The sequence below is a fragment of the Micropterus salmoides genome, unplaced genomic scaffold, assembly GCF_014851395.1.
Source record: "Micropterus salmoides isolate LMB-PRFRI ecotype aquatic unplaced genomic scaffold, ASM1485139v1 Ms_hic_scaffold_12, whole genome shotgun sequence".
Classification (NCBI taxonomy): domain Eukaryota; kingdom Metazoa; phylum Chordata; class Actinopteri; order Centrarchiformes; family Centrarchidae; genus Micropterus; species Micropterus salmoides.
In genome coordinates this window covers 4,528,989-4,552,447 of record NW_024040263.1, presented here as the reverse complement: position 1 = coordinate 4,552,447, position 23,459 = coordinate 4,528,989, and the positions used below count along the sequence as shown (strand labels likewise).

The following is a 23,459-nucleotide window of genomic DNA, read 5'->3' as shown; positions in this document are numbered from 1 at the left end:
TCAGCCACGTCCAGTTGGCCTTGATTTAACCTCCCTTGGATATACTGTGATGTATAAAAACAATACTCACCTATTGGTAGCCTAGTTGCGTCCCAAATGTACCATGACTGAGTTAGGGACATAACAGATGCACTTCACACTGGAACCACGTTTGTTTTTCACCAGTACACCATTTAGTGAGTGTCTCTGTATTTGTGAGTGAAACATGAACCATGCATGCTTCAGTAGTTCAGAGCTAAATTGTAGACAAATTAATGTCACATTATTCTGGAGCATCACACATTTAAATGTACACAAGACTGTGTGTAATAAAACAATCTTATTGTTTAGCAATAAGAGAATGCTTAACAAATGTCATTTCAGCCTCTAAATTTATCTCACCTGTGTCACTGCTGATCCTCCTCCTCCTCGCTCTCTCTTCCTCTTCTTCTCTGGATTTCTCTTTGGTATTTTGCAGGTCGGACAGTCATTTCTGTGCCTCCTACAGACCAGCGTGTTATTAAAGGAACCACTGCTATTCTGGACTGTAGTGCTACACATGACCCCAGAGTCAATATCAGGTTTGTGTGTTTACATACATGTATACTTATTCTTATAGTGTTTGCTTCCCTGCTCTGTTTTCCATGGATTTCAGTAGTTTCTGTTTGTCTGTAAATACATACAGTACCAAAGATATGTATTTGTTCTCTGTTGCAGCTTTAAATGGGATCGAGGTGGAGTCCCGGTCCTTCCAACCAGTGGAGGCCGTGTCTCTGTGCGCCAGGGCTCCCTGACTATTGGCCAGACATGGTCCGGTGACATCGGGGACTACACCTGCACCGTGACATCACAGGCTGGCAACGATTCTCGCTCTGCACGTCTCGAAGTCATGTGAGTTAAAAGAATCATGCGAAGATGTTTTGACCACCTAATTTCTGCCTACGTTGGTTCGGTCTGGCACATAACCTAACACAACTTGTCATTTTTGCTCTTCAGTTTTTGTACGGATTAAACAAACAAGATGAGTTTTAGTTAGTGATCTTTAGAGGTGCTAGTAGAGGGATTTTGTGACGTTTGGACACTGCCAGGCAAGCTGTTTCCCACTGTTTCATGTCTCTGTGTTACACTAGGCTAACCAGCTGCTGCCTGTAGTAACTTACTGAAATAAGAGTCAATCTTCTCATCTAGCTTTTGGCAAGAAAGCAAATAAGCACAATTCTGTTCCTTTCTTAAGTTGCAAGCACATTGCAGTTTGTTTTGCTGCATATAGTGTAGACATGCTTTGTTTCTGAACATTATCTTCAGAACATTTTCTGATTTTAGATCTTCACATTATTAAAATCGTATTTATATACATTTATTCTGAAATACAGAACAGGCATTTATCTAATAAACAGCGTGAATTGTTTTCTTCTTTGTGATTATGCACAGCAATATCTTCTATATCTATATCTGCTGCAATTAAGCGGGAAAACAAACAGCCAATCCATATCTAGCAATCTGTCTGATTTAAATTGCAGACAGGATTGACAGGGAGTAAGAGTTGAGCATTATAGTAAAAATTACTGACTGTGCAGAACATGATTCAGGAGAAGCAGCAGTACAGTGCCAAACATAAATTTAGTTAATTTCAGCGATTCTCTAATGAAATAATTGCTTGTTTCGAATAATTACCATGTTCTGTCAGGGGTCAGACACCCTCCAAACCAAATACAGGTCTATACCATTGAAACTGTAAGGTGTGAGATGTTGGCTAGTTAGTGGGAGTTATTATTAGGTCATATTGGATGTCAGGTACCCTATACATGTAGTGCAAGTGTAACACATTCCAAACATGTCATATTGTGTGTCTGGTATGAGCAGGCATTCCTGACGCTCAGATTAAAGCATGCCGCACACATATTTCAAGTGGATACAGTGACATTACCAACACACATTACAGCAAATGTGAGAGAACACTATTAGGTAGAGGCCTTTATGTTATGTAATAGGCACTTGTATAATATATTTATAAAAGTATCTCACAAGTGAGTACATCCCTCATATTTTTGTAAATATTTGATTATATCTTTTCATGTGACAACAATGAAGAAATGACACTTTGCTATAATGTAAAGTGGTGAGTGGAGCTTTTAGCTTGCAGCTTGTATTACAGTGTAAATTTGCTGTCCCCTCAAAATAACACATCACACAGCCATTAATGTCTAAACTGCTGGCAACAAAAGTGAGTAAACCCCTAAGTGAAAATGTCCAAATTAGCCAATTAGCCATTTTCTCTCTCCGGTTACAAGGTCTCAGGTGTGAATGCGAAGCAGGTGTGTTAAATTTGGTGTTATCGCTCTCACACTCCCTCATACTGGTCACTGGAAGATCAATATGGCACCTGATGGCAAAGAACTCTGAGGATCTGAAAAAAATAATTGTTGCTCTACATAAAGATGGCCTAGGCTATAAGAAGATTGCCAAGACCCTGACAGCACAGTGGCCAAGACCAAACAGCGGTTCAACAGGACAGGTTCCACTCAGAACAGGCCTCGCCATGTTGCATCTTTGGGAAATAGACATACGAGTATTCCAACATGATAATGGTCCCAAACTTTTGTGAGATACTGTATATTAATACAATTGCAGGGTAGGAGAGCGAGTCCACATCCTTCTGAATTACACAACGACGAGAGGTTAAAGATGTCAAACTCAGAGGGAGGAAGTGGGTCTCGTTTATGGCGGTGCAAAAAAAACAAAGAGATTTCTGTACGAGTGTGTGTGTGTTTGAGTGCGTATGTGTGTGGGTGCATGGTTCCATGTGTGTGACTGACATTCTCGTTAGCTCAGTATCAATGGGTCATGAAGGCTAACAGACGCTGGCGGGTGAGGAGACAGACTAATTACCAGCAGGTTATTGGTTCAACTCCCACAAGACCCACCCATGTGTTCGTGAGTGTACTTATGTGTATGTGTATTTTCTGTGAGATGTGTGAAGGTAGGTGCTCTAACATTCTCTAAGCTCATCCATTAATTAATATGATCGTGTCAGCTCAGAAAAGAAAACATCATTCTCATTTCCCCTTGCTCGCTCTCTGCCTCATTCACCACCGGCCTTGCTTCTTCTTGGTACCTTATGACTCTCCGTCTCTAACATTAAGTCCTATTCTTCATATATGTCTCTTCCTCCCACTCTCTCTGCCCTCATTTTCTCACTTTATACCAAGTCCAATATTAAAATGTAAAACCACACACACACACACACACACACACACAGCAAATGTGAAAGAGAACTATCAGGTAATGAGCAGCCTTTATATTGTAATAGGCACATCAAAAACTGAATAATGTTTTAACTCTGTATAATCTCATGAAATCAACAAGAGTCTGCAGCTTGTCAGAGGAGAAGTTCTTAGACAGGATATTCACACATCCATGATTGTTTAGAAATAATTAATGAGCTCCTGAATATGAAATGCAGCTAGTTTAGGTACATGGTAATGTGTCTGTCATCATGTTTTCAGTGTAATTATATTTACTTTGTGTGAGTTCATATCTTCGCTCCTGTTATCTCTGCTATCACCTGTAGCCTTTACATAGACCGACACTGAGATCTGCTATCCATTACTGCTCCTCATTCAAGTCATGCTTTTTATAGAGGGTTATGATGCGCTGAAATCAGTATAATCAAATGTCTGGACACTCTTTATTGCTTTCATGAATATATCTGTGTTGCTTTCTTTGTTACTATCATGGCAGGGATACACAAATATCCACTGGCGATGGCCAAATGTCTGGAGAATTTATTTTTAATAGATGTGATGAAATGTATTTGCTGTGGTGCAGATCACGCACAGAATAAAATATCACAATAAAAATATGCAGACCACAGCCATATTTAAAAATATCACCCACTGGAATGGATCCTGGACCAGACCCAGGAACCATCCTGGGTGTCACAGCCAACATTATTCCACCACACATATCTAATAGAAAAACATTACACTGGAGACAAATATGTGTGGAATGAAAGATCTTTGTCACTTTGTCGCAGACTTGTTTATGAAACACAAATGCATAAATGTGTTCAGACACATGATTTTGTCAGTCATTTAACTTAATTTAGCTTAACAGAAAGACTGGAAACAGTGGGAAACAGCTACCCTGCCTCTGTCTGGAGGTGACAAAATCAACCTACCAGCACCTCTAAAGCTCACAAATTACACAGTTCTATTATATTCAATTAGTTTGATATAAAAACGTCAAGATGTGGCAGGGGTGTTATGTGCTTTTTCTTGGCTAGGAGCAGTAACTTCCTGGTGTCTCGCTGGTTGCTTGACAGCTGCTTGTGGCTGAGAAATTGTGAAATAAAACCCTGTAAAACCATGCTGCTTGTCATTGAGTGAGTTTTAGAGGTGCTGGTAGGTGGATTTTGTTACCTTTGGCTACCCTACGGATCTACTATTGGTTTACACTTTTTTCCCCCGTCTAGATTATTGTAATTTCCTCTACACGTGCCTCAGTAAAGATGCTGTAAATCGTTTACATTTGGTTCTGTCGTCCCACATTACCCTTGTTCTTGCATCCCTCCATTTTTCCCTGCATAAGTAAATCAGTTGGTTATATCTGCGAGTCAAGCAAATTAGCATTAGCTTTTCAGATTTACAGCTGCATATGCCCAGAGCCCTTTAGAAATAATCTCTCTATAGGGCTCTGCATATGACTAACCAATCCTCACTCCTAATGGCTAAACCTGACAGCAATTCAGGGGCAGAGTAGGTTTTCAATTGTCACCTGACACCTGAATTTTGTTTCACTTTTACATAAATTAAAATCATTTCCACCATAAATTATTGCAGGAAAGGAAATTGGTACAGAAAATTTCACCAGAATGCAGGAAATTAAATGTTTAATGTGACACCAATATCGTGTATCATCTACTCTCGTGAGCTCAGTGTATCGTCACACCCCTAATCTGAGCCCTTATTTTCCCACTGCTTTTCAACACAAAGTGATGCCCTTGCGTATCGAGATCTTTCTCTTGTTGCAGTAGACAATTGCAAGTTATCTATACAAACATGGAAGCTTAAACAGACCCCTCTGTCTCTGTGTGTTTATCTGCTTGCGTATCCTTCTCACCTTTTTTACCACTGACCAGTTTGCATGCCTGAAATAAACCGCAAGATCCTGTTGATTACAGATGTCACTGACTCTACATATAAGGCACTGCAAGACCATGCCCTGGCTATGTTTCACATTTGCACATCTCATCCCTCATTCCACTTTAAATCCTCAAATCTCAGCCTTTTATCCCCTTCAAACTGACCGAGGCTAGCTGTTTCCAGTCTTTAAAGCTAAGCTTAGCTATCTGGCTGCTTGCTGTAGCGTCATACCTACCATACAAATATGAGAGTTGTTTAAATCTTCTCATTTAATTCTTTGCAAGAAAGTGAATAAGGGTGTTTCCCAAAATGTTGTTCTGATCAAATGGCCAAACAAAAATTGTCAAACTTGGATCTGATGTTTTGGTGTCTTGTCTTTTTTTGTGTTCAGTGAGCTGCCTCACTCTCCTCGCTCGCTGACTGCCCGTCTCAATGACTCTGACTCCCGCTCTGTCCTCCTGTCCTGGCTACGCCCCTTTGATGGGAACTCCCCACTTCTGTATTACCTTCTGGAGCTCTCTGAGAATAGTACGTATCTGTGTGCGCAGCGTGGGTATACTTTATAGTCCCTGACAGCTGTTCACGTGCTGTCTACCAGGCATTGAGACACACTCATTTACAAGACATACGGAAATTGGTGTTGCTGCGTAAATGTACATCCAGGTTCCCTATAAATAAACTCTTATTTCCCTCCCTCCCTTACCCTCTCTCATGCTCGCTCTCTTTTTCTCACCCTCTCTCTGCCACAGATGTTTTAACAGCAGGCTGGCTCTTTGTCAAATGAGAAATAGAGGGAGAGAGAGGGGGACTGAGGAACAGAATGACAGGAGAAACAGATTGGAGGGAGATGGCTGTAGAGCCACTCGGACTCCTGCTGTAAGCTAAGGGGATGGCTGGACGTTAGGTGCAGAGCCAAGCATTTGGTACATGACTGTAGGAGCTGATGGACAAATGTCAAATGTTAATATAGTTTGACATTTAAAGTAAACTTAATTCCGATAACTTTTAGGGACACAGCAGGAATATGATTTCACATTCACAAAGACACACCAAAATAACAAAATATGTCTGGTCAATTTTAGTAAACACTGACTCCAGACAGTGAGGAATGGACAAGAGTTTTGTGCACACTGATTACCAATGAATGAGGCATTATAAATGCAATATATTTTCATGTCAGGCAATAGCTCCAATATACTCGCTGGGCTTGCTTTAAATGGCACGCACACTATCCTTCTTACTTACGTAGATACGCATTTGCGATGATAATAGTGCTTCTGTCTGTGATATCTTCAGAATAAAGACTGAAAGATAAGCTGGCAACAAGCTGGCAACAATATACAGAAGCATCTGTGCTTCTTTATTAATCCCTGTCTTCCCTCCAAATTTTCTGTTGCATCCAGTGGTACTTCTTTATTTTACATTTCTCCCCAGCTCACCCCCCTTTCTATCTACCTTCCCTACTTGCTTCTTTTATCTATGCTTGAACCTTTCCTCTTGATTTATGGGTCCTTAATGTCCCCGTGTTTCTGTTTGTCCTCCCTCAGCCTGATATTATCAGCCTCTAATCTTTGTGTCTTCTGTCTAGACTCACCGTGGAAGGTCTACCTATCAGAGGTCGATCCTGTTGTGACCGAGGTATCAGTGGGCGGGCTCACACCTGCCAGGACCTATCAGTTCAGACTTTGTGCTGTCAATCAAGTAGGCAGGGGTCAGTACAGTGCTGAGACGCAGAGGTAAGTGCCTGAGGTGCATTCAAAGACACATTCAATCATTGACACACATCAACACACATCTAGGGACACACACTCTGCACTACCGGTTTTATTAAACACATCCTTTACAAGCCACACTACTATTTCAATGATGATTTCTAAAAAGCATGAAACCGATTTTTTTTATGTAGAACATGCTATGAAACAATTTCTTTGCCTGTTCCATCTCTGTGTAATAGACTTGGTCACACTGACTTACACAAACTGGGAATGAATAAACTGGAACTTTTCTACAGTCAAAAGGCGTGTGTGTGTGTGTATGTATGTGTGTGTGTGTGTGTGTGTGTGTGTGTGTGTGATGATTCAGAATGGTGATGAAACAGGGATGGATTCTAACAAGGAGAGGATAAAGGGAGCTGCACTTTTTGTTTAGAATCAATTTCCTTTGGCAATTTTTATTCATCACATCCATGCTGTAGACGTCTACGTGACTGTGTAAATAGATTGCTGTGCAGATGTTTTGTGTTTGTGTGTGCTCGCGCGCGCGCGTGTGTGTTTGCATGTTTGTCCCAAGAGAAAACACTAATGGGGGTAATTATGATGCCTTAGCACTGATGGAACTGGATAGAGGGAAAGAGTGTTGGAGGAGGTGTGGCAGGCCTCTTAACAATTTTGCCCCTGAATATACACACACACAAACACACGCCAAATCTCTAACATTCACACACAATACAACAGATGTGGTTATGCATTGTAAAGTAGACACGCGCACACACACACACACACACACACACACACACACACACACTGGCTGAAGAGAGTGACCACAGGCAGATGCCAGTTGTAGTTCTGCCAAATAGACTCTCAGCAACAACAGCGGCTGTGAACGCTGCCATCACACATTCACACATCTCAGATTAAAGTCTTGTAGTTCCTTTATTTTCTATTCTTCTTTCATTTAATATCTTTACCACTTCTTCTCTTCTGCCTGTTATCAGTCATTACTCTTCGCCCTCCTGTTCCTCTCTTCTTCTTCTTCTTCTGCATGCACCAGTGCATTGTTTGTGTCCTCCACAGTCCAGAGTTGGTTGTTAGGGCCACTGGAGAATAGATTGGATTGATCCTCGCTAAATGAAGCACTGGCAGACAGACAAGTCATCATCGGTCAGTGTATCAGAGCAGATGGACACGTCTCTTCCTCAGAGTTTGTCTCCTACGTAACCATCCGCACTTTGCTCTTCATTTGCTGGATTTTTGCCTGGATAAGACACGAGCAGTCGCAGAAGCCAACGCACGTGCTCCACTTGACACACGGGGAGAGTGAGGCAGAGGAAAATGGAGCTCCACAAGAGATGGATGACAAAATGCAGTAAAGTGGACAGAGTGAGGGAACAGGACAGAGAGCGAAGAAGAAGCTTGTAATATTCATGACAAAAAGCCCTTATTAAAGTTTGAACTTCCAGCTGCTTCTGCACTCTCCCATTTTGTTCTTGTCCTGATTAGGATCTTTATCATACCAGCATTCTTTTTTTTTCTCTTTGCTCTACACCATTACCCTGCTTTTCTTTTACCTCTCTCTCTTGTCCTGGGAGGTGGACATCCATTAAGAGGATACGACTGAATGTGAGAAAACCTGAAAAACATCACCTTTAAATGCAGAAACTCTCTTGAAGAGTGTGTGTGTGTGAGACGCTCCAGATGGAGCGCACACACACACACAGAGTTATTCATGCATGATCTACACTCACACCATTAACGTTTTTAAAGAGGAAGCTTTAGCAGAGGAAAGACAGATGATGCATAAATGCCTTGAACTCCGGGCATCATCAGAAGTTCAGAGCATCTGTCAAGATTCTGTTCAATTCAGTAGGCTTTATTGGCATGTCGTTACTCTTTGCCTTTGCTCTCATTTGCTCAGTCAGAAATAGTGCACATTAGACTTTAACAATGGATGTGTAACAAAATACTCTACCATACACACTCTCATAGACATACAATGTAAAATGAGGAGCTTCATAAGGAGATTTTATGATGTGATTTCTTTATGTGCTTTCCAACATGTCAATCTTGAATTATGTGTTTAACTGTGGCCAAAGCTAAACCGAGAAGTGCCCATAGCATAGTGAGTTATTTTCATACTTTATTCTATAGAGCAAAAAGACAATTACAGAGATATGGCTTGCACTGACAAAGGCTCTGCCAGATGAGGAAGAGTTTTGTCCATTGTTTGTCTAGCAATATGCTAGAGATTACAGGCATTTCTTTGCCTCGCTCAATGTTTTCTTCACTGTCAACATACACAGAAAATGTCTCCTAAAATTAGATGTTGGCACATCTTAAGTTATTTGAGGTGAATATGATTTTTTTTAATACCTGGCCTATACAATTATAGCTTACTAGACTGAATGAAATGGAAAATATTGTTCTTTGGGCTTACAGTAGAGAAATAAATAACCTCAGACCTCTACCTTGAACCCAACTTCTGTTAAAGCAAGGACATTTTTAAAGACATTTTTTATAATAAAAGAAAACTACTACATTTTTAAAATAGTGATGTTGTTTCTTTCACTGTTAAAGATGGGCTTTTTTATTTGTTGAAATGTTCTTTACATCCCAACAGCAATCAATGAATCAAATGTTGTGGGAAAAAGAAAAAAAGTGTGGCAGGACTTTAATAAGCAAGCCCAATCATTTAATTTGGTCCGAATGAAATGACTGAATAAAATGAATTAAACGTAATGCTTTAAGATCCATCATTTCAGTTAACCTACACAATAACACGTCAGCCTTTATTCCCGTAAATAGAGATGACATGCTATGCCCTCTAACTTCTAACCCTTGAGCCTTAGTTAAGCACTAAAAACTACTATATTAAGCAATATTGATGAATGAGTCATGAAGTGGAATGTTGTGTGTGTATGATGTGTTTTAATTTCCTTGTAGGATCTTCTTTCTCTTTTTTATATATTTTAAAGCTACTTTTAGAGGCTCTTATATATGTAACAGTATTTACCTGTTTGCACTTTACTGATGTTAAACTGATCGGATTGCATCCAATTACATTGTATAGGAACAATGACAATAAATATTTTATTCTATTCTATTCTAAGATGTATACACCTGCCAGAAATGTTATTATTTACATGAAAATAAAGGTCAACAGTGTTTCCCACAGAATGACAGAATTTATTTAACTTAAGCTAAAAAAAAATCAAGCTACTAATTATGAAATGACCCCAAAACGTGCACACACCAGTCAGTAATGTTAACAACTTATTGTTGCTTATTTCTTTTTGGCCAAGTTTTCCGTTCTCTTATATTTTTAGATTTTCAATTGTCACCTGCCGCCTGAATTTTGTTTCCCTTTTACATAAATAAAGTCATTTCCACCATAAATTATTGCAGGAAAGGAAATTGGTACAGAAAATTTCACCAGAATGCAGGAAATTAAATGTTTAATGCTGAAAAATTTCTGGCAGAGGACCCCCTAACTCATATATTTCAGCATTAATTGTTTTCTATAAAGTAATGCTTTCTATAAAGTAATGCTTTCTATAAAGTAATGCTAAAACATCTTCTTGTCTTGTATTGTTGACACCAATATCGTGCATCATCTCCTCTCGTGAGCTCAGTGTATCGTCACACCCCTAATCTGAGCCCTTTTTTTCCCACTGCTTTTCAACACAAAGTGATGCTTGTCGATATCTTTCTCTTGTTGCAGTAGACAATTGCATCTATACAAACATGGAAGCTTAAACAGACCCCTCTGTCTCTGTGTGTTTATCTGCTTGCGTATCCTCACCTTTTTTTTTACCACTGACCAGTTTGCATGCCTGCATTTTATACAAAAATGACCTAATAACCTTGCTAACTCAACCAGGCAGGCTATTAACATTAAACAAATTTTGTATGTACATAATTTTATGGCAACTCATCCAATAGTTGTTGAGGTATTTAAGTCTCCGCCAAAGTGGTGGACAAGCGACCGTTATTGCCAGCTATACTAGCAATGCTTAAACATTTGTTATAATCCTCAAGAGTGCCAACTAACGTGACACAAGTCATCTTCAGCTGATTTCACCAAAAATCTTCAATGTAATATGTGATATTTTTCTAATAGTCACAAAACGTTTGTTGTTTACAGTGTTTGTGGAGACATATGTCTGTTAAGCTTATACTAGAAAAGACCACCTGAACAACAGTGAGGGCTTCTGCAAGAATATTGTTTCTTTTCAGCATCGCAGAAGGTAATCAGATGCAACTGGCACTTAATCCATCGATTACCCTTTGTTTGTGAAAGCTCTAATCAGCTTTAAATTAGCCAAACCGATAAACTGATGGACTTCTTGCTTTGATGCACAGTGTTGCTGCCCCCCACCACACGCACACACAGACACACATATTTTATCATAGGTATACACAAACACTGACTGAAGCAGGTATAGCTGTGAGTGTCAGTATTAGTTGCCTTGTATTAAAGGTGTGAAAATAACATCAGGGCAGAAAGTACAATAGATGTAAAATCATCCAACATTTTGTTGTTTTATTTTTTACATAAAACATATTATATACATATAACTACAACAATAATGACTGAGCATCTAGTGTCACATTTGATTTGTTTTGAAACATTGTTGCTGGTAAAAAATGGCATTGACCAGTCAGGTAATGTGACTATAAATCTATTTTTCTATTGAAGTGACAAACTTAAAGCACATATACAGCAGCAAATGTTTCTGTATTTCCCCGACAGAGTCTCTTTAGTGTGTCACCCTCCTCCATCTGTGAAGCGTTTAGCCTGCGGCAAAACAGCACCACATTTAAAGCAGACCATACTTGTGTCAAACAAGAAGAAAATAAGCTCATCTATTTGGCTAGTTCTACCCAATCATGTCACATTTGGTTTTCATCTCTCCCTTTTTTTTCTACTGCCCTATTCTAATTTCTCTCTATTTTCTACTCCTACTGTATCTAAATTTTACCACCCTGTTTGAACAGAGGCAGATTTAACATCCCGGTAACACCATTAAATTTAAGAGTCTATGGATTTAGTGAGAAAACTAGTGGGCATTAAACTGTGGAGAATGACACAGATAGAAACTTTTACTAATTCCCACAGCAGAAGGACTCGCTAAATACATGCAACCCCCTCACTTTCACTCACACACTAGAAAACATGCACATCTTCTGCAGAAAATGTCCCCTTTTCCTTAATAACAAGGGACAGAAAAAGTGTGTCACACAGCTTTCAGGCAAAGTTGTTTTTGGGTATAGGTATGAATGTTTGTAGGTGTTTGGGTGGATGTGAAGTGGCGTACTGGGTGTAGGTGGGTGGGGTTCATATATTTAATCTTTAGTGCGAAGTTGATGTCCTCATGCTGAACCCAATGCTGAATATTTACTACTACTAATGGTTGGGAGGGAATTAAAGCAATTCACAAGGAGTGTCTGCTGTTGAATATAAGTGTGTCAGTGTGCATTTGTGTGTGTGTGTGTTTTAAACAGTGAATGACCACATCTGTTTAGTACTGTATGGGTGTGTGGTTGTTTGTGTAGCGTGAGTTTGTGTGCATTAATGTGTATCATCAATTGCAGTCAAAAGCAGTGGCATAGTTGAGGATTATATATACCTCATTTCCCGACTGCTACACTAATGCCCATCTCATTCACACAAGGCCCATTAGCCTTTGTGTGTGTATGTGTGTGTACATGTGTATGCCTACAGCACCTGGTGCTGTATGACAGTGCCTAACCTAATGGAAGTAAAGCACAGCTGTAAAACCACTGGCCTGTGCCATATATCCGCCTGCTCAAGTCTATAGCTAACAGCTCTCACACCCCTGCTTTCTCACACGTGCATTTATAGATGTATAGATGTGCACACATATTTATAGGCACACACAAATTCACACTGCTATAGCAAGGCTAATGGCTCAATAGCTCATAGGGAATCAGTGAGGGAGACATGGGGCAAAGACGGGTAGCGAGGGAGGTTGGAGGGATGTAAATCTCCAGATATAATCCATGGAAGGGAAAAGACCATCGGATGTAGCAGTCTGTCTTAAGCTGGGAGAAATTTGTTTGGTGTGTTTATATGTGTGTGTGTGTATGTGAGAGAGCACATATGGCTCTGATTACGTTCGCTGAGCTGCTTACAGTAAAGCCAGAGGCTGACCAGCTCAGCCTGTGTGCTTTACCAACCATGAGAGTGCTGGGAGCTTTAATCACGGGTGGGGCTGCAAGGGGAGGAGGGAGAGGGGCGTTACAGAGTAGAAGAGGAGGGAAGGAGATGGGTAAAAGATAGAAGGATGAAATAATTGAGGCCAAAGGACATGATGGATGAAAGGTGAAAGTTTGCAGATGGGAGAGAAAAAAATGGAGAAAGGGATCAAAATGTCGCAGGAAAGATGGAAAAAAGGTTCGGAGAGACAAGAGAGTTAAAGAGGGCAGAAAGAGCGAGGGATCACTCTGTCTCACTGGAAATTAAAAGACAAGCTCTTTGCTCATTCGCAAATAATAGTGAATTAACTATCTGTTGCTGTCAAACTGTATAGCTGGTCTAATGGGGATATTGTGAGAGGGTTGAGGTTGAAATAGAAACTGCCCAGACAAAGATTGCTGGTAGATAAATAAGAAGGAAAACCTCAAGGTATGATATGAAACAGAATACAAACAGTAATCTGCAACATATAGACAGTAAATGCCTGTTTGTTGTTCTAAGGCGCCAGTGGATAAAACACAACAGCAAACTTATACCAAGTTCATGAACATTTTTTCATTTGTTGTTTTAAACACCCAGTGTCAGCTCGATCATTCCCAGGAGAAATCCTCTGGCGCCCTGGAAGCAATGCGTTCAATGTTTCCATCAGCAGCAGCGTGGTTTGTTTGAAATAAATTAACTATATAGCCAGAGTTGAAAAGCAAATGTATTAAATGAAAGTGCAAGCTACACCAGGAGAACGAGGGATGAGAGAGATGAGCCAAGAATTCAATAAGAATTAATCAGAGCTTCTTAAGCTGTGAGATGATTCTCTATAATAAGTAGCAGCTCTGTCCCGTGTATCTCCGGTGACAAACATGATCATTTGTTTGTAGACAGTCAGTCAGTCCGTGACCCCAGACTAGAAAAGACGAAGATACTTGAGAAAGAGAATTTGCTATAAAGATAATTGTTATAAAAGTCCTTTTTTGTCTACTTGCTTAATATACAGCTCCTGTGCAAACTGTCCATATATGTGATATGTTATACCAGATGAAGGGGACGAATGCTGTGCACACACTGATATTCTCATTACAGGAAGCCTAATAAACTTAGTCAAAACCATTTGTCTCCCTTGCTGTCTTTCTTTCTCTCTTTGTGTGTGTAGATTGATGCTGAGGGAGGAGGCACCCAGCGCTCCTCCAAAGAATATTGTAGCCAGTGGGCGGACAAACCAGTCCATCATGGTCCAGTGGCAGCCTCCGCCAGAACCTCAGCTCAACGGAGTCCTCCGAGGATATGTACTCAGGTATACATACAAATGTGCTTCATAGGATTGAAACGTCTAGACTCAGATTGACTCGTCCATTTCTGTCTATTTTTCTTTTTTTTTTGAAAAGTACAATTTAAAGACCAGCTCTCGTGTGCACAACTTTTCATCAATTTCAGGACATTGGGAGTTCTGTAATGTATAGAATTTGTTTAAATACCAAACGGGCTACAGATTGAAATTATACTGGTTTACAGAAACATTTAGTCAAGTGATTGAACAGTAGAATATAAAATTAATTAACAAACTAACTATTATAACAAACAAACATATATAACAACTATTCTGATAATCAGGCATTCATTTAAGTAATTTATCAAGGTAAAACAAGGAACCAGCTTCTCAAATGTGAGGATTTGTTGGGGTTTTTTTTAAACTAAAAAAACAAAACAAAGAATTGTCAGTTGCAGCCCTAGTATAGAGAAAACCTTATGAAAATGTATGTTTTCACCCCTCCCCTACTCCCTCTTTATCAAATACATAACCACACACACATTCAGTCATAAGTGTTCTTTGCAGACGCTCTCACTGCCCTTGGTCCGCCACTCTTCACTTTGATGTCTACCTTAAGTGTGACACAATGGGTGTGTAATCAAACCGTCATCAGCTGCGCTTACAAGAATTTTCATATAATTGCAGTAGAAGTTATCAGGTCTTTATTCTAGTTCTGTGTGTTATCTGCCTCCACTTCAGAAATCAGCTGAAAATAGAATAGGACTCTCATACATCTCCACTGTATCATTTCGGCTTTATAGGACAGAGCTTCTACCTCCTCCTGTCCTCCCCTTTGGATTCTCTTTTCTCCCCGTTGTATCTGCTGGCAGGTCCTCACCCTTTTTTTCCTGTTGTCTCACACTTTTTCTCCTCCGTCGCTCCCCCTTCCTCCATCTCACCCATTGTGAGTGTAAGTTTGTCAGGTGGAGAGAGAGGAAAAAGGGGTTATCTCCTCTCCTCTACAGAGATCCCCTGTCAGCCTCCTGCGCCCCCTCACTTTGTGCATCTGTGTTTGTGTGTATGAGTGTGTTCCTGTGTGTGTGTGTGTACAGTATGCATGTGTGATAGAGCGCTGACTCAGCCGGTGAAACATTGGAATATCCTCGAATAGGCTCCATATTAAAATGCTGACATGTGGATTATTGCTCCATTCAGCTCCATTAGATATGTACAATATCTAAGTAATATTACACCTCCCAGTCTAGTTGGGTCATATATCCTTTTAACTGGACACTTATATCACATGTACTAAAGCGAAGGCCTGAAGGCACACTATTCAGAGATGTCTACCAGGCATTGAAGGTTTTTATTCCTTAGGGATTCAGTGTGATTCAAGCGATGGAAAATCCTTCAGTATATTTTCTCTGCCTCTTAGATGGTCAACATAAATTTTATTGTGTGAAAGTAAAATTGTTTATTTTAAAAGGTATATTCAGGTATGCTCACTGGTATGATTGTATATTATTAAGCTATGTCCAAAGTTTTTTCTGGGGACTGGGGACATATTTCTCAGTACATTTGGTTATATTAGATTGATTCATTACATGCTTTTGTCCAAAACAAATATTTTTGCATGTACAGATACATATTTCTATCCTTAAATCTGGGTTTATGTTTTTTCTCAAGCACAACTTTAAATGTATGTAGAAAGAGCTAAGGATATAACCATCAAAACCTATGATTACTATATACAGCTGTTACTCAGGTCTGCCACCTGAGTAACAGCTGTAATATAGTTCATATGTGAATACATTTGTCTGTGTATTTTGATTTATGCTGAAACCAACAAGTGTTTCTGTGTGTGTTTGGGTTTGTAGGTACCGTCTGGCAGGGCTGCCAGGAGATTACCAGGAGAAAAACATCAGCAGCCCAGAGACCAACTACTGTCTGCTGAAAGATCTGATCATCTGGACGCAATACCAGATCCAGGTGGCTGCCTACACTGGAGCCGGCCTTGGTGTCTACAGCAGCCCTGTCACGGAGTACACTCTTCAGGGAGGTAAGTAAACAGACACACAATTTTTTATTTCTTATTTTTGGAGGGCAAACCAAATGTTCCAAGACATTTTGAGTCATCAGTCCATCCATACACGCATATTTTTGAACTAAGTATTACTGCAAAACATATTGATAGCATTATCTTTCAGTGTACGTTAATTTAATTATTATTATTATTAAATGCACATATGTTCCCACTTTGTTATGTTATAAAGAATATAATGTGTGAGACAAACATACAAAATTTATGAAAAACTTTATAGTCACTTGCTTATTCTATATGCTCTCAATTAATTATTTGTCCGATTAATAAATTGTCAAAAGTCAAAATACCAGACCATGGAGGACATGTCACTACTTCTCATTTCATGTACAAGTTAGATGCAAGACCCCTTCAATTTTGATTTGGTATTTGTACAATTAATGAGTAGATAAACAGGGAGAGCATCTTTTCATAGACTCTGTGAGCTCGAGCAAAAGACAGTTGCTGTAGATAGAAATAAAGGGAAGTTGCTGGTAATTGATATGTTTTCTTGACTTCGTCAAAAAATCTTTATCCATCTGTAATAATAATATGAAAGAGAAAACGAAATTGCAAGTACAAGGTTCCCCACCTAAACATATTTTAAAAAACTGGCATGTGAGTAATTGATTTTCCCAGCCCAGATAGATTCACTTTATATTTTGTGTGGAATGTAAAAGATAAAGTGCATTGAAGAACGATACATTTTGATGCAATTGTATGGACACATGCGTCTCTGAAAACGTTTACACTACAGTACACAGAGACATTTCTAGAATAGTAGCAGGTTGCATTATAATGAGTAGATAGACCATCCTCAACTATTGTTACTTTTTTGGGTAGAGATCACAGTTACAGGCAATGAGCTACCTCGGCAGGCTTCCCTCTCAATGATAGGATGAGGAGGTCAGCTTTGAGACAGTTAATGCAGTTCAAACTTGAGTTAAAGTTGCCCCTGAGGCATCCCCTCAGAGGCATACCAGCTTCAACCAACTGGGAGGACACCCTAAGGGTGACTCGGGACACGCTGGAGGGACTACATTTCCCATCTGGCCAAGGAGCACCCTGGGATGCTGGAGGATGAGCTGGAGGAAGTTAGTGGAGAAAGTGTCTTTACTGCTCTATAAATATATTATATAAGTAGTGGTATGTTGATTGTAACCCTTGTAATAAACTGGCTGCACAGATAAGCACACGTTCAAGCCTTTCAAACATAAATCCATTCAGAAGCAGTTAGAGAAGGATGAAATAAAGGGAGATGAGAGGAAGTGGTTTTGGGGGTAAATAATCTTTTAAACACGTGCTCTTCCCTTCACGACTTATATTTTTTTAAAAAGTATATTATCATTATTAAAGATGGGTTGAGCTACACACACACATGTGCACATAAAACTTGCAGTCATTATTACAAGAGTTTAGGACAGGTTTATAGACTCAGAAGAGGCAGTTAGGCTCATTAATTATTCTAATGTGGTTTAATGGGAGTGTCTGCGATGGATTGGACATTTTCTCTCTCACTATCTCTGAGAGGATGTGGTTGAACTCAGTGTTAGACTCTGATAGCATTGCTCTTCTCCAGCGCTCTCACATACAGGCATACTAAGATTCCCCCAGAGGACAGAGTTTAGTGTTTTATCTGTAGCTGTGAGCTGTGAGGGGTTAGAAGCCGGTCCCCAGGAGTACAGTCAGCATGGCAAGAGGGGAGAGAGCATCTTTAACATCAATTAATCTTCCGTCTCTCTCTCTCTGTCTTCTCATCCTTTGGCTTTCTTCCTCTCACTATCTGTTCCCTTCCATTTTTCACCAGTTTTTGTTCTGGTCTGTGCACTTTCCACTCTGTACACTCTCCTTTCTCTGTGTGTCTGTGTGTCATCTGGCTTCTTTGGCTCAAACATAAGATGTAAAGGGCATTCCCATCATGCAACAGTGCATTATCACTCTGTGGCTTTCTAGCATTGGCATAAACCCCTTACAGTTTAATCACCATAACGTGCCCACAAACCCGCACACACACGTTTCATAGTCACACTCTTCTCTTCTCCTTGGCTTTAATATTGTCATGGACTCTCCCGTAGATAAAGTCCATATAACGCAGGAAGACTCACAGTTACACATTCTTCTTCTTATACTGACAAGAAGGAAAAGGGAAAAATAAGAAAAACATAAAAGGCAGTGTATCAATCGTGGAGTGGATGAATTAAATTTGTGTCCAACCTGTGAGAAGCAAACACTACATGGTCAGCCCTTGTTTACGATATTTTACATATTAATTTTTTGCTAACTTAACAAATGACCTCCATTTCATTGAAAAACCTGTTCTAATAAATATACACAGCATATTCCACAACTTCTTTTGTTTCCCATCCTATCTCTTCACTCTCTGGTGGATGATGAATGACTTGGCCAAGATTATACACATTTCAAACAGACTTATTGCTATTCTGCTATTTACAGTATTATGTTAATTATTATTGTTCTGCTTTAGTTTGACTGGAAATTCTTATTGTTGAAATTTTTAATGCTGACTCTTTGAACTGATATTCAAATTTAAACACAGAAACACACAGGGCTTAAAGTTCTCTGGTGCTGTGCCGGAATTCCGGCGCAAGGTGTTTTTGTATTCAACAATATATAAATATGTCTGTGGAAAATATTATTGTATATTCTTTAACTGTTGCGTGTTAGGTGTGTGTGAAGCACCAGTCTTCCTCTGCACAATTGGTGGCTCGGTGTCGGTGTATAACGAAAGAAAGGGGACTGGCACTTCCTGGCTATGTTTACATGCTAGCTGTAGTTAGGCTAATATAAAGCGACGCAATAGCAGTCCGTGTGTATTTATTGAAATAATAATGCGTTTTGGACTAAATATTTTACTGGATTTAATCGTCTGGACCTTTGCCAACATAACATGGCCATTTTTGTGGAATGTAATCCACCGGTCGAGTACGGCTTCACAGATAAGTGGTGTCAATTTTGATAATAGGCAGTGCTTGAAGTGGGCCACCGATTCCAGTAAGTTACTTCTACATTTTACTTTTTGGCGTCCCGGGACTTTTCTTGCAGGTAAGAGTGGGAACAGATGAGCGCCACATAGAGTACCTATGTGGCGCTCATCTGTTCCCATTCTTGCCTGTTTGCTAATCTCTGTCGGCGGAGACGGAGCAGGTAGAAGCTCAGTGCCTTTCATGCAGCCATGAGCTCCTATGTGAATGGGGAGTACCAGCAGGGCTGGGCAATAAAACAATAATTATTATTATTAATTAATTATTGCAACATAATTTACCTCAATAACAATATAACAAATGTTTAATTTAAAGTGTTTGATTTAATTATTTTGAATCACGAACAAATCAGCACTTTACTTTGTTGAGGAAAAGGGACTGAAAAAAATATTACTTAATTGAAATTTACTTTATCATAATTGTTTTGAATGTTTAACTCTGATTTGTTAAGTGATCCCAGTGTTTCCCACAGAATGACAGTGTAACTGTGGCACCAGTTATAGACAACGTGCTAACCTTGACAGCCCAGCTGTATTCTAACATTAACTTTGCTCTTCTTATTAGCTAGGCTCCTTACGTGCTTGCTAATAACGTTTTTTAAGTTGGGCGTCTGCTGGGCGCCAGACAGTGTTGTGTTGGACAGGTTTGTGCAGCGGTGTTCATGAGGGAGAGAGAGAGAGGGACGAGCGAGAGGATGTGCTGCGTGACTGCGCTACGGGGCTCTGCAATCAAATACCATTTTAAATAGGCCTAGTAAAAAAAATAATTCGAAAATCAATATGTGGCAGTCAGCATTGATATTGTGGTGTTCCGCCACAAATAAATGAATGTATGGGAAACACTGGATCCACTGTTTGTTCTGACCATAAAAATAGTTTAAAACCACAATTAAGAATCTGGTTTCTTCAACTTTCACTCAGGAGTAAAAATCTGCCTTATAATGATTTGACATTTATCATAAGAATAATCGATATTGAATGATGTGTAATGTTTTATCGTGATAACATTTTCAGCCATATTGCCCAGCACCTATATTTTCCACTTCAAGCACTGATTATAGGTGGTGGCAGAAAATGTTACCAGAATGCAGGAAATGAACTGTTTAATGCTCTAAATATTCTGGGGGAGGATCCCCAGACCACCCTTAATATATTTCCACATTGAACGTTTTATCAAACCAGTGTACAATTATCTTGTTGTCTTTTTCTTGTGAATCCAGAATTGTGTTTCTTCATGTTTCGTGAGCTAAGTGTATGTCAGAACCCTAATCTGAGTCCCTATGTCCCCGTCAGTTTTCAACACAAAGTTACACTCTTGCCGAACACATTTCAAGCACAGAAAAATGTCTTGCTTTAATGAGCCCTGGACACAGAGTCCTAATTTATTACTGATTAGCAACATGGATGTCTGGATGTTTTTTTTCCTTCTGAAACCCATGTCTTGCATACATCTATGCGTGGTGGTTCTTGAAGCACTGATTCCAGCTGCAGACCACTCTTTGTGAGTCTCCCCCACATTTTTGAATGGGTTTTGTTTCACAATCTCCAGGGTGTGGTTATCCCTATTTCTTGTACACTTTTTTCTACCACATCTTTTCCTTCCCTTCGCCTCTCTATTAATGTGCTTGGACACAGAGCTCTGTGAACAGCCAGCCTCTTCAGCAATGACCTTTTGTGTCTTGCCCTCCTTGTGCAAGGTGTCAATGGTCGTCTTTTGGACAGCTGTCAAGTCAGCAGTCTTCCCCATGATTGTGTAGCCTACAGAACTAGACTGAGAGACCATTTAAATGCCTTTGCAGGTGTTTTGAGTTAATTAGCTGATTAGAGTGTGGCACCAGGTGTTTTCGATATTGAACCTTTTCACAATATTCAAATTTTCTGAGATACTGATTTTGGGGTACCTGTGTGTGTGTGTGTGTGTGTGTGTGTGTGTGTGTGTGTATATATATGTGTGTGTGTATGTGTGTGTGTATATATATATATATATGTGTGTGTGTGTGTGTGTGTGTGTGTGTGTGTGTGTATATATATATATAAAGAAATAAAATCTCCATTTTCCATTATAGCTCAGTGGTTAATGCCACTGACTTTTGTACAGGTGATCGTGGGTTCGGTTCCCTTTATGGACCCTTAGGCAAGGTCCATAATGCTACCAGCCTACCTCAGGCATGAGTGAAACTGCAAATACAAGAGCCATATCGGCTCGGATGTCGTCCCGGTCAACAAGGTCCGCGTCAGGTGCTAGGGAACCAGGGCAACCTGATGACAAATGGGCTACTGGACTACTAGAGCAGAAATATAGATCTGATGCAATGCTACTATACAAGCAATCCCGGTGAGAGGGCTTATATGCAGAGACTATGGGATATATGGATGCTTCGAAACCCATCATCAACACTGACAAAGAAATAACTCCTAGCTCAGTGTTCTAACTTCCGCAAACGGCAACTGCTATCACAACTAGAGATTGATGAAGCACAACAAATATGCTACGGCAAGGGGGAGCCAGGACGACAGTTCAGCGGGGAGATGTCATCATCATCCCCACACTCAGAGATTGGGTCCCAAGCCACAGTAACAGCAAGCGCACAGAATCACTCAACATAAGGGCGACTGACCTACGATTGAAGATCCTTCTGAAAGTCTGCTAGAAGATGTTCTAGCAGATGATCCCTACAAAAGCCATAACCGAGACCAATGAGCTGATGTACGCCACAGCAACAGTAATCCTAGAGATGCTTGGCTATAAGATGAACACCACAAGCCACAAAGAGCCGTGGAGGAAAAGGCTAGAGGCCAAGATCAAGGCGACACGAAGAGAGTCAGAAAGGTGCAAGGAAGAGGCTACCTAAGAAATCCCTAAGAAATACAACAAGCTGTCGATGCCTGAGGCACTGGAGACTGCCAAACAAAGACTTACCACTCTGGCTACCCGCCTAAAGAGATGCAAGGGAGAAGCAGAAACCTTGAAAATAAACCTGATGTTCTCCACCAAACCATCCAAAGTGTACTCTCAGTGGAAGGGTAATAACACAAGATCAGACCCACCCAGAGCTGAGACTGAACAGTCTTGGAAGAACATATGGGAGAAAGAGGCATCACACAACACCAATGCTCAGTGGCTAGTGGATCAAAGAACAGATCGCAGCAATCTCCCACAACAAGATCCATTAACCATTACAATAGCAGACATCCAAGAAAGAGTGTCAGGTATGAAGAGCTGGACAGCACCAGGCCCTGACATGATCCACACCTACTGGCTGAAGAAACTAACTGCACTCCATGAATGTCTGGCAGTAGAAATGAATGAACCCACCCAGAATGGTTAAACCAAGGACCCACCCAGAATGGTTAACCCAAGGAAGGACAGTCCTGATCATGAAGGATCCCCAGAAGGGAACAATCCCATCAAACTACCGGCCAATAACCTGCCTCTGCACAACACGGAAGCTCCTGTCAGGCATCATAACGGCTAAGATGAGTTGGCACATGGCTCAATACATAGACAGAGCCCAGAAGGGAATGGGTAGTAATACCAGGGGGAGCCAAGCACCAGCTACTGGTCGATAGAGCAGTCACTCGAGTTTGCAAGACCAGGCAGACCAACCTGCGCACTGCCTGTATTGACTACAAGAAAGCCTACGACTCAATGCAGGACAGGACACTAATAGCTTTCATCAAGAACTCAATGGGGCTGTGGAAAACAAGTCTGGAAGCCAACTCAAAGCTTAGTGCACAAGTCACCATCAAGTGCAGCATATATGCCAAGGTGATGCACCATCCCCGTTGCTGTTCTGCATAGGACTGATCCCCTGCAGCCAGATCATCACAAAGACTGGCTACGGATACGAATTCCAAAGTGGAACAACCATCAGTCACCTCCTCTACATGGATGACATCAAGCTGAATGCCAGAAATGAGCAAGACATCGACTCACTGATCCACACTACCAGGATCTACAGCAACGACATTGGAATGTCATTCTGACTGGAAGTGTGGACACATGGTATCAAAAAGAGTGAAAATGATCAGAACCGAGGGGGTTGAACTACCAGAAGGCAAAATTGCAGATGTTCT

The 23,459-nt window shown here is 40.4% G+C and overlaps 1 protein-coding gene across 2 annotated transcripts in view; it reads left to right on the top strand.

The window, feature by feature from the left end:
* LOC119898741 (protein sidekick-1-like) overlaps window positions 1-23,459 on the top strand; it is a 240,671-nt gene that overhangs the window by 156,106 nt on the left and 61,106 nt on the right. For both annotated transcript variants that reach the window (XM_038712948.1, XM_038712947.1), the window contains 6 exons: window positions 458-560; window positions 697-870; window positions 5,515-5,651; window positions 6,712-6,859; window positions 14,206-14,346; window positions 16,179-16,360. In XM_038712948.1, coding sequence (XP_038568876.1) covers window positions 458-560; window positions 697-870; window positions 5,515-5,651; window positions 6,712-6,859; window positions 14,206-14,346; window positions 16,179-16,360 — 885 coding nt within the window. The remainder of the gene's footprint in view (window positions 1-457; window positions 561-696; window positions 871-5,514; window positions 5,652-6,711; window positions 6,860-14,205; window positions 14,347-16,178; window positions 16,361-23,459) is intronic.